Below are 12,617 nucleotides of genomic sequence, written 5' to 3'. Positions count from 1 at the left end.
TGTAATTAAATAACTATCTTTCTTTTCCCTCTAGATGGCACTTTTAAAGAGACCCGTCTCTCTAGACTATAGCTGAAAAGGAGCTTTATGTCCAATAGGACACCAGGTCTCAAACAAGAGAACAAAACAGAACTCATTAACCTGGTCTGCAAAATGCACATCAGGTCACCAACCTTGCCTAAAAGGAGTGCCACTGCTGAGAACTTGAATATTTGCTTTTGCACATGGATGAAGAACTTAGGCCCAGTTCCCTCTCCCCTGCTTCTCCCTCCCTCCTTCCCTCTGTTCTGGGGGGAGATTTTACGGAAGACTGGGAAGTAACAGTTTCTTTAAGAACTCTTTGTACTGATTTGCTTCGGAACAAAGGGACTCTGAGATTCACATAAGATCCTGAACTCTTAGTCCTGTTCTTTAAAATTAAATGTTTTCTCTGAGATAACTGGAGATTCACATGCAGTTCTGAGAAATAAGACAAAGATCCAGAGTGCACTTCTCCCACGAGCAGATTACGGACGTGGATACAGTCAAGAGCAAACCAGTTCCATCACCACCCTAGGCCCCCTTTTAACCTCTGTTGTTACATCTCCTCTCAGCACAGTGGAAATGAATCCTCAGGGCAATCACGATGTGTCACGGATGGCTCACCCTTCTGCACCTTGGCACCACCTTAATAAGAAGTGACTGGGGAAGTTGACAGGCTCCAGTGGGACCCCCAACTGCCGGGCAATCGTCAGGTAGAGAAGAGACATGCTGATTGGGATTCCAGTTCTGCGGATTAAAACCTAGCAGAGAAAAGAAGGCTTTAGCTTCACAGAGATGAACCACACCTTCTCACCCCTTCCCCACACCTTCTCAGTGGTCACCTACTGTGCATCAGGTGAGAGGACAGGTTTTCAGGCTTAAGTGGATGAATATTTCATTTACTTAGATCAGGGCCCTCGGACTACAGTCCATGGGCCAAATCGGGCCCACCAACTGTTTTTGGATGGCTTGCATAAGAAGAGTTTTAATGTTTCTTAATGTTTAAAAAGGTCAAAAGAATACTATTTCGTGAAACATGAAAACTATATGAAATTCACATGTCCATGTCCACATACAACGTTTTACTGGAACACAGCCACATGCCTTTGTTTCTGTATGGTTTGTGCCTTCTTTCGCTCGACCACGGCAGAACCGAGTGGTCAGGACAGAGGGCGCGTGGCCTGCAGAGCCAAGGAGAATCACCGTCTGGCCCTTCACAGAAGAAGTGCAGACCTGTGATTTAGGCCCTCCTGCTTCTAGGGAGAACGTAAGGCCACTTCAAATAACGTGTGTTAAGACATGACAAAAGAAAATACAAGTCTCACAGAGAGCAACAGAACAGATACGAAAACGGAGACAAGTAGGGAGCAAATAAAAAACAAGCATCAGTGACGTAGCTGGTCACGTATTTCCTCCAGTCTCCCTGGAAGGCAGTGCAAAAAGGAAGACCTGGTTAGTTTCATAGTTTAGTGTTCACAAGATGCCAACTGACCACACTGAGTCAGAGAAGTCCTATTTCTAGTCAGGAATTTACCTCAAGGGTTTTCAGAGGACGCTCTGTGATGAAGTAGGTAAAAGCCCCAGCAATATCCTCACAGTAGAGGCAAAAATGACTTCCACTGGGCATTGAGAGATGAACAAAATCTATTACTTGCCCTCAATAACTGTACAGTTTATCAGAGATAAGCTTAATATATATATATATATATAATTATATTTTCTATTATACACACATTTACCTGGTGCATATATAAGTTTAGGGCATTATAGTAATCCATTCGGTTCCCCTTGAATTTCAGTTGGTCATAAAGGACGTAGTTCATGGCATCCAGCACCTGGCTCTGGAGTTCTATTTCCATTATCATGGAGGATTCACCTGAAATACAGAGACCTACTCTGAGGACACAAGCACAAATAACGTTGTGACCAGTGTCCCAAATAACCTTTAACATGCAGACACTGGCAATGTCCTAAGAATACACATCAGGTGTTACCAACCCAGGGTGGAAAAGAGAATACGTATTTGAGGTCTTTTACATCATCCAGGTGAACCTGTGGTTGTATCATCAGTCGATTTTTTGGGACATAATGGGAATGCGCTGCAGAATTCCCCAAATTAATCAATTACTCTATGTTTTCTTTTGCAAATACAGCTGGATCCAAAGCAATTCCACACCTGCCTTGAAGGCCAAGCTGGGGTGGCGACTATTTATGCCCCGGAGGGTTTTGCAAACAAGCTCCACGATGCTGTCAATCTGGGCCTGAATGTCTCTGAGGCTGATGTCGGAGAGAGGATTGCAGTACTGGTCAATATACACTGCACCTGAAATGAACAAGAATTACGGAATAAATTCTTACTTCCACCTTTTCTCATTAGTGGTCATTCACCCCAGACTCCTGGGGCCACAGCTCTTTACACCACTCCTCCAGATGTGGTTCCTATCTCAGATGTCAGTTCTGGCCGCTGCTAATACACTGAGAAGGAGCAACATTCTTACAACAAAGATTACATTTCATTATTATTTTTTTAATATACCAAAACTCTCTCAGAGGTCACGGAGTCAAAAGAACTGTGTGCTACATGCCACATCTCCACAGTCTACTAGGAAGAGAAATAAACACCATAAAGGAGATCTTTTCAAGCTACTTCTCTCTCCCTAATTTTCTTATAGTTCAAAATCCAACAACTCTGAAAACTTATAAGACAGTTCAGTGAGACTTAAAAAAAAAAAAATAGTTGAAAGCCCTCAATGTCAGATATACCATTTCAACAAATTATTCCTCTGAAAGGTGAGCCAGTAAATAGACTTTGGAGATAACTGGACTTTGAAATGAAAGAGTTACACTCAGGAAACCCACAGCTAATAAGTTGTACAGAGCACACCAGAGATACTGTCTCTCGAAAATCACTACTCTTCACCACCTTAGGTTACTTTTTAACCCGATACCCAGTGGGCTAACCTGATCATCTGCTATAGGATGTTTTCACTCGGGAAGCTGTAGTCACTTTAAATTCAAGGTCTCAAACCAGCTCAGGACCTGGATCCCCTACTTACACCCCAGTGGGTATCAAGAGACCTGGACATCAGCCCCAGTTCTGCCACTAGCCAGGGAATGGCTCCTGGGCCTCCTCTGGACTCAGTTCCCCCACCTGTTGGCTGAAGGGATTTATGCTGCATAGCTCCGCAGCCTGTTCTATCCGACTGCTGCTTCTTAGACTTCGTCAACGGCATCAGATGAGTCTAGTTGGTCACCAAGGGTCAAAACCTTGGAGCCAATTTCTATTCACTCAACTAGTTAAAAACCTTCAACAGCTACCCAATGTCCACAGCACTGATGTGAATGAGCTGCTGAAAATTATATTACTTAATATTTGAAAGATGAAAGAGAAGTAATTGTTTTCATAAATAAAAGCTTGTCAAGTTATTCCTGACTGTGGAATAAACAGAAGATGCCTCTTGACTCCGGGTGCATATGTGAAGACTGCAGGGTGGTGAGGGTATTTTATTTCAATGAACTGAAGCAGGTACTTCATGTCCTTCTGGATGGTATAATCAACAAGATCAATCAATAAGAATCTGCACTACACACTGGAGTATGTCCTGATCATAACATAAGGACAAGGAACACAAGAAACACAGTGACTATTAAACAAACAACCTGCACACACAGGAAACAGAAAGGATGGATAGGGTTTACTAGCCATTGCTACTGTAGGTCTGAGGCAGTAAAATCTGCAAGTGTTGCAGTTATCAGGGAAACTTAATGCAAGGGAAACCTGAAATGAATTTGGAGGGTGAGTAGGATTTAGGAGGATTCCCTCCTTAGGAGGGAATCCTAAGGAAAACGGATACCACGAATGAGGAAGTGAAGCCAGGTGTATGTGTATGGCGCCAGTGAGGATAGTGGCCTGGCTGGAGCAAATGGGACATTTTAGAGAGTGATGGGGAAAGACCTGACTGAATTATGGAGGGCACTAAAAGCAGGCAGAGATTTAATTTCAAAAAGGAAATCAGCTGGCCACGTCGCAGGCTCACATGGAGTGCTGAAAAGGCTAGGTTTCAGACTAGGCTGGCACTGTACGCTGGCTGACCTGAGAGCAGGAGGGGGTGATGCCCATGAAAGTAAGTATTACTTAGAAAGCTGCTGCTGGGAGAGGTGGCAACAGCCTGTGTGAGACCAAGAACAGAACGGAGACACGACTATGAGAAACGCTGGAAAGGAAAAAGAATCAATGAATTGGGTAAGTCGCTGGGAGTAGGGAATGAAAGTGAAGGAAGAGTCATATCTGTAGTTCATAACCATAATTTGTGGGAGTGTTTGTGTAATATGCTAGGAATTTAAAATAGTTTTTAAAAAATGAAGTCACATTTTGTTCTTGCTCAACTCAGTAGGAACAGAAAGTTCTTCCCTTCATCTTGCCTGTCCACTGGACTTCTTTCCACTCAGTTCTCATTACGGACAACGAGACTCACTGACGTGCAAGAACATTTTGTCCTCATTAAACTCCAACCAGAGAGGTTAAGGGATTTGCTCGAGGTCACATGGAGACAAAACTGGACACATTTATTTCTGATTTGAAATGAGGCTTCAAAGCTTAGAGAGACAGGGAATTAACCTCATTAGCTAAAACGTCAGCCTCATGCTTTGAACCGATGACGCATCTTTAAATTTATTTATTTATTTATTTATTTATGGCCGCGTTGGGTCTTTGTTGCTGCGCACAGGCTTTCTCTAGTTGCGGCGAGTGGGGACTACCCTTCGTTGCGGTGCGCAGGCTTCTCATTGTGGTGGCTTCCCTTGTTGCAGAGCACGGGCTGTAGGCGCGTGGGCTTCAGTAGTGTGGCTCACGGGCTCTAGAGCGCAGGCTCAGTAGGTGTGGTGCACGGGCTTAGCTGCTCCGCAGCATGTGGGATCTTCCCGGACCAGGGCTCAAACCCGTGTCTCCTGCACTGGCAGGCGGATTCTTAACCACTATGCCACCAGGGAAGCCTGATGGTGCATCTTTATAAACACTGTCTCTTTAGCTGACAGCTAAAGATTTTGACCAGATCTTAGCTCTGAATTTAATCGTTCTGCCTACCTAACTGATCAGACCATACAACCCAACCTCCAGAAGCCCATGTAGCACAGTTTACTTTTCCACTGCTTTTCCATCAGGGCCACTTTCACTGCTGCTCTTAAGGACAACTCAGCTGCCTATCAAAACATCAATGCTGATGTCTCACCTTCAAGATATGATTCATAGTCATCAGGCTGCTGAAGAAAAGCCTTAAGATTATTTAAAATTTTCTGTTGTCGCAGGTAATAAAGAATTTTTTTGGCGTAGTATTTCCAGGTCAAAGCTTTTCTAAAGGAAAAAACAAATAAACAAACAAACAAGCAATGAGTCAATAAGAATTAAGATATTAAAATTCTCAATTATCCTTTTGTTTACTTCACACTAATCATACCACGTTAAGAGTCAACTTAACAAGAAAAGTATAATTGGCTCACAAGCATATAGTACTTATCATGGAAGCAGACAGCACAATTTAGGGTTTGGCATTTGTAATTTAACACTAAATTAGCCGTGCTGAAATTCAAGAAACAGTTATCCATTTGGCTTCAGATTTACTAACAGAAAATGAAAGAGAAACCTGAAAAGTCAGGGGAGCTGGGTGAGTCTCAGGAGACAGGAGAAAGGCATTTGGAAGCTTTCTGGCCGCTCAGCCCCTGCCAGGGGTAACTCAGACCTTGGGCTGCTGCCTTTCTCCTTCTACACTCACTGCCATCTCATCCGGTCTCAAGGTTTCAGACACCATCCATACTGACACCCCCCAATTTATTCTCCAGAACAGGCTTTTCCCCTAAACTCCACACCTGTATATCCAACTGCTACAACCACATCCCACTTCAGTATCTGATGAGACCTTAACTTTCTTCCCCTCCTAGAGTCATGCCCATCTCAGATAAAGGCAACTCCACCATCCAGTTAGGACACCCTCGGAGCCATCCTTGACTCCTTGCTTTCTCTCACAGCCATATTCAATCCATCCACCTATGCTCTTAGTCCTATCGTCAAAATATATCAGAAATGTGAGCACGTCCAACCCATCTAAACCACCGTCCTCTTTTGTCTGTATCATAGCAGCTTCCTGCTTTGATCCTTGCCCCTCAGTCTACATTCGGCATGGCAGCCAGAGGGCGCCAGGTGACATGTTAAGTCATAGCACAAAAATCCTCTGCCCCAAATTCTCCAATGGTTTTCCACCTCGATCGAAGTATATAAAAGCCCAAGTCCTAATGATGACCTAAAAGGTCCTTTAAACTCTCGCCCCGTTACCTGTCTGCCCTCAGTTCCTGTATTACCCTCCCCACCCAGCCCAGCCGCCAGCAATGCTGGTTTCCCGGCCATTCCTTCCTCACACCTGGCTGGAGTTCACCTTAGGCCTTAGCACTCAATTCCTCCTGACTAGAACATTCCTTCCCTGGGGATCTGCAATCTGTGCCCTCATCTCCTTGCAGGTTTTGACTGAAATGTCGCTTTGAGTAAGGCTTTCTCCCACCATTCTATTTAAAATTGTACCCCCCCCCCCACATCGTTCCCTCACCCTCTCCCCTGGTTAATATTGCTCTATAGCACTTCTCATTTTCTAATATAATTAATATCTTAACTTTGTTAAGCCTCTCTCTTCTCCACTAGAGTGTGAGCTCCATGAAGGCAAGGTTTTGTTTTTTAAGTGTTGCTCACTGCTGTATCCTCAGCTCCTAGAATGGTGTCTGACACACAGCAGGTGCTCAATAAATACTTGCTGAATGACTGAAACTCTTCATCAGATCTCCCAAATATGCACAGGGATTATGGGAAGTAGGAGGGAGACAATCAATGATTAACTTATTGGCCCGGCTTCATGAATAAAGGACTCCCCAGTTTTCAGGGAGTAAGTGAAAATGAGCAGAGCTGGGTTTTACTAGCTTTTGAACCTTTGAGTTGTGAAGTATACCAATCTAGAAAATCACATGAAACGAATAGCCTAATGAATTATTATAAGGGAAACACCCTTGTATCCACCACTTAGGCCAAGAAACAGAACTTTGCAGAAACCCCAGAAGCTCCCCATGGGCCCTCTCCTCCCCACCGTGACAATGATCACAATCCACACCTCAATGGTCATCACTACCTTGCTTTTCTCTAGAGTTTTTGCAAATGTGTATCCCTAAACACTCCAGACTAGTCTGTTTACGTGCTTTTAAGTCTCTTAATTCACAGGATCCCCCTTCATCTTTTTTCCCCTTGTATTTTATTTGTTGAAGAAACCTGGTTGTTTGACCTGTACTTTCCCATAGTCTGGAATTTGTTGACTGCATCCACATGGTGTAGCATAACATGTTCTTCTGTCTTCTAAATTCCTGTAAATTGGACGTAGAGGCTTGATCAGATTCAGATTCCATTTACTTGGCAAGATGACTTCATAGGCGGTAGTGAGTTCCTTAAGGAGGCAATCATGCCTTGGTTGTCTCTTTCTGTGATGTCAGCAGCCATTGCTACTCAAAGGCCCAGGTCTGTTAATTCATTAGAGGCCATAAAGTGGTGATGTTCTAATGCAGCCATCCCTTTTAATTAGTAGCTGGAATACTTCTATAAAGAATAATTTCCCCTCATCTACTATTTGGTCCCCCGGTGGCATAGTATGTAGGAAAAGGCAGGATAAATGTTCACTTCTTTCCCTTTATCGTTTTCCAAAATAATAATTTGGGTTGTTGTTATCCTCCAAAGGTGACCAATTAGTTGTTGTTAAGTATTATTATGAACTCTTGGAGCTAAACATATTTGCTGTATTTCCACCCATTCTAGTCACTGTCCACACTGACGCTCAAATCGCTACATCTCTGGCCAAAGGAAGCCTCTTCACATTGGCCCCTGAACACTCCTGACATGAAATATTGTTACTTTTCTCACTACCTGGTTCTAGGCTTCCCAGATGCTTCCAGGGTCATCTTTTACATTTCCTGCTCTGGACCTAGAACCAGGCGTTTCTCCAAAAACCCTGGCTGCTTTTGATGGGGAGCAGTACGAAGACCACAATCTGAGCGCTAGGGATGATCATTTCTACTAGGTTGGTTATTGTTTCTAGACCTTTTCAGTGGGCAGATACGAAGTCTAGTGTGTAAGTGTGTGTACACACACACACACACATACACCTACATGTATTTAAACATAAAATATCTCATGAATTCATACTGACACATCTAATTCAAATTCAGAACTATACAGTTTTTACCTTCTTCTATTTCGTATCTGTATCTTTTTTCCTCCAGGAGAATCCTGCTTCTTCAGGATACCAGTGATGAATTAGAATACCACATAATCACTCATTTGCTTTATTCTACCTCGCCCTCTTTTATAAACACACACACACACACACAAACACACACACCAGCCCCAGAATAACAAGACCAATATTCTTATCACCTTGATGATTCCTGAAAATACCTAAATATTTTGTTCACAATCTCCCCCGTCCTCTGCTCATTTCTTCTGGACAGCTGTGTTGTATCTACACTGTCAGGGCTTACAGCCATCACATACAATACTCTCTCCCCTATCACCTGTCACTTGGATTTAATTCTGCAAGTAAATATGTATTTAATGTTCACCACTAGTTCTTGTATCAGGGTCTCTTTAGTTATTTTGGTTGTCTGAAGCTCATTTTCTAGCATATTTTTCAGGTAGGGCTAAGAAGTCCCTGAGTTCTTTCAAGTGGATGAGTTTTTCCACAGCCCTTACACTTGGAAGTCAGTTTGGCTGGATATAAAAATACTTGGCTGACATTTTCCACCCTTGGGTATCTTAAATGTGTTACTCTTTTTTTTCTCTGGCAGAGAATACTGCTGTTGAAAAGTTTAATGATATTCTGATTTGTTCTCCCTTATAAGTGGCTTTGTCTTTTTTGCTTGGATCCTCAAAGGGCTTTTCTGTCTTTAAAATCTAGTGGTTTTACTGAAATATGTCTCAGTGCTGGTCATTCTGGGTCAATATTCCCAGATATAGTGTATGCCCTTTTAATATGTTGCTTCAAATCTTTATTTGTAGGATGCACTCTTCTTTTAAGACCACACAGAACACCATAAATGTAAACTGTTTTTAAATACCCGGGGACTGGTGCCTTAGCACCAACTACCCTTCTTCCTTCCTATGCTTTCCATATCCAAACAACAAGCATGTGCCAGGAATGAATACAAAGAGGGTCCTGCATGAAAACCGTCATCCCCAAATACTTACAAACATGAGAGCATTCCTTATTATTAAAAAACAACCCCGTTTTAGGTTCAAAATACTTGTCAGGCCAAAGGGTAACATACTTATGATAATTTCTAAAAAGACTATAATGATATATACTTTTAGTGGCTGTGCATATTTAGTCTTTTTTTTTTTTTTTTTTTACCAATCTGATAAGGAAAAATGCAATATTTCATCGTTATTTAACATTTCTTCGAAGAGTGAACTTAAAGGTCTTTTTACTTGACTGCCAGCCACTTGGACTTGCTCTTCTGAGAATGCTGTCCTCTTATCCTTTGTGCATTTTTCAATTTCTTTTTAGAAATGTTAAGGATTCTATTGACTTTGTTTATGGTTTCTTTGGTCATACAAGTCTATTTGTTTAATTGCAAAATCATTTGTCTTTATTTTTTTTATTGCTTTTGCATTACCAGTCTTGGTTAAGGAGGTATCCCCAGATTGTACATGAAGTCTCCTATTTTCTTGAAGGATTTTCATTGTGACAGTTTTAAATTTTAGGTTGTTTAATCTCTTGGAATTTAATTTTTGTATATGATACAAGTTTTACTTTCTTCCAGATGGATATTCAGTTATATCCAATACCATTCATTAAATAACCCATCTTCTCCCCTCTGAGTTTAAATATATTAAATTATCTGTTATGCTGGGACATGAATTTGAATTATCCTTTGCCACTGATGTAGCTATCTATTTTTATTCAAATATTGTATTGTTTGATAACAGGTAGTGTCATAATATGTTCTAATATCTAGTGATGCAAGTTTCCCATTGTGATTATTTAAAAATTGTTTTTTCTGGCTCCTGTGAATTTACCATTCTGTATGTATTTTATGACAATACTATCCATTCAAAACACACAGAACTCTCCCCTCCCAAAACTCTTGTTGGATCCTAACTGGAACAGCACTAAGTTTATGTATTAATTTTGGAAGAATCAACATTTTCATGATGGTAAGTCTTCTTATTCAAGGACATGTTATCTCTTATGTTTTTCAAACAACATTCTATAGTCTGACCTAGGAAACCCATCCCCGGGAATCTAATACTCAGAAATGAAAGCACTAGGAACACCACCCTCCATAGTAACAGAATGGAGAAGAAAGTGGTCACCCATTAATGGGGGATGATTAAATAAGTTATGGTATATACTACAAAACAGTATGCAGCCATTAACAAAAGTGAATTTGATTTTTACCGTTGATTAGGATAGATTTCCACGGGGCAATGTTGAATGAGGAAAAAAAGATATTGAAAAGTACCTATTATTTGATCTCAGTTTTGTAAAGTGATGATCCCCCTCCATCCGCATGTATATCATATTAGCATGGAAGCATACAACCTAGGTTGTCATCATAAATTACGGGAGTGGGGGCTGGGAAGGGCAGTGCAAACGGAGGGAGAAGGAAGGAAAAAAACAACATAAATAAGAAAAAAAATAAAAGTCTGCACTAAACATCAAACCAAACCCCAAACAACCAATAAACTGAGTACGTATAATATTTATGTATTTAAAAGTTTATGTGTATGTATGTAAAAAAGCCAGGTCGACTTTTATTTTTAAGGCTGCACAATACTGACTATTAGATCACACTTCAATTCATTTATAGATAAACCAAAATAGAAACAGAAAAATGACCTCTGCATCAGAACTCATCCAAGGCCTAGAATAGTGACACATCTTACCTCTCCCCACAGCTGTTCCACTGATAGATATTTCTCTCTCCTAAACCCCCTTGAAAACAAGAAAAATGTCTTGCTCCCTGTTTGTGAGACATTTCACAATAATCTCTCTTAAGGAAGATGTTAAACTAGCACTCTTATCTTCCATCACTAGTAAAGTTTCTAGAACTTTTAGAGCAGAAAATCTTTTTCGTAGGTTAAGCTTAACTTTTTCCAGTTAAGCTGGAAGCCAAGTCATCTTTCAGGTAAACTGGAAATTAACCTTCACAGCAGAAAATATAAGGCATAAAAAAATTTAAGCAACAACCAAGAGAGAATGGATTCTTCTTAATCGGGAGAGAAAAAAGGCTCAACCAAATATCTATAATGTTCATCGCCAAAGTAAGATTACTGCTTACCAGAATTCAGAAATTGTAAAAAAAAAAAAAAAAAATTATCCATTACATTAAGACATACGTAAGAAATTTTAAAAATTTTTTAAATTCCACTCATGACAGGCAAATTTGGCGGTAGTAGATGAAGAGATGACAACAAAGAAACGATAATCTGTATTACCCAAATGATATACAGATACAAGTACCCAGAGCACAGTATTTGACCCACAGGAGGACTAAATATTAATTCTCCCAAAAGGATTTTTGCACCATTTCTTTAAATATCAATTGTCTTGGTGTATTTACCTTATATACACGGAATTTTTCAAAAATATAACTATGGCAACATGAATGTAACATGAAATATTTGGAAATATATGTACCACAGTTCAGTCACATACAAATTACAGCAATTAATTCTGGGGTTATTATTAAAACACACAAACAAACTAACAAAATCCCTGATAAATCTACAGCTTACCTTCCTTCCATATTTAGGATACACACCAGTTCATCCTCAAAAAATATCTCTGGTCCCTCAAGATTCTCAATGTCACTAAAACCGTTACAAGGGACCTATGAAGAAGAGACACAAAGAGGCCTCAGTAACGAGTAATAATGTTGTTGTCACTCTCACACACAAACCTGAGTTGCAAACAAAGCTGCTCATTTCTGTGGAAGTGGTTAACACCTCTCCCACACTATCTTGCACCACCCACCCACTAGAGGTGCAAAGGCACATGTGGAGTAACAATAATTTGTTCAGATCATAATTGTTAGTTGTAAATGAATTATATTTTCAAAGACTGGAATTTCTGAAAGTGGTAACTCACATCGGAAATGTGAAGAAAAATAGCTCTGAAATGAGGACTAGAAATACAAAAATCTCCGAATTCACAATAACTATTCTGTGCAGTCTACATTGTATTCAACTAGGAGTGTAGGGCCAGAGAGAGAAGTCCAGTGCTTTGGGCAACTCTTAACCGACTGGGCATGTTTCTCCTCTGTAAATTGAGGTGGTGGTACCAATGAGCTTTAAGATCCCCTTGGTTTAAAATTCTATTACTTCTCCCACTTTTCTTTTTGAAAGTAGCCAGGAAATTCTTGTCAACCTGTGTGCATGTTGAGAACACAGGAATACAAGGGTCCTGAGCCAAAGTAATCATCCACCCACAGACCAATCCTAAGTATACTCCTGTTATGTTCAAAGTCCTTGACACGCTTCTAATCAAGCAGAGGTACAGGGAAACAGGGAGCTG

General features: G+C 40.7%; 1 protein-coding gene across 3 annotated transcripts in view; it reads right to left on the bottom strand.

Moving 5' to 3' along the window:
- The window catches only part of FBXO21 (F-box protein 21), a 36,205-nt gene that overhangs the window by 21,066 nt on the left and 2,522 nt on the right, over positions 1-12,617 (bottom strand). For all 3 annotated transcript variants that reach the window (XM_007455855.1, XM_007455854.1, XM_007455853.1), the window contains exons 3-7: positions 11,840-11,934; positions 5,250-5,371; positions 2,198-2,344; positions 1,761-1,897; positions 646-782 (exon numbers count right to left, since the gene is read on the bottom strand). In XM_007455855.1, coding sequence (XP_007455917.1) covers positions 646-782; positions 1,761-1,897; positions 2,198-2,344; positions 5,250-5,371; positions 11,840-11,934 — 638 coding nt within the window. The remainder of the gene's footprint in view (positions 1-645; positions 783-1,760; positions 1,898-2,197; positions 2,345-5,249; positions 5,372-11,839; positions 11,935-12,617) is intronic.

Source organism: Lipotes vexillifer, unplaced genomic scaffold (genome assembly GCF_000442215.2).
Source record: "Lipotes vexillifer unplaced genomic scaffold, Lipotes_vexillifer_v1.1 scaffold970, whole genome shotgun sequence".
Taxonomy (NCBI): Eukaryota; Metazoa; Chordata; class Mammalia; order Artiodactyla; family Lipotidae; genus Lipotes; species Lipotes vexillifer.
This window is presented reverse-complemented; position numbering and strand designations above follow the sequence as displayed.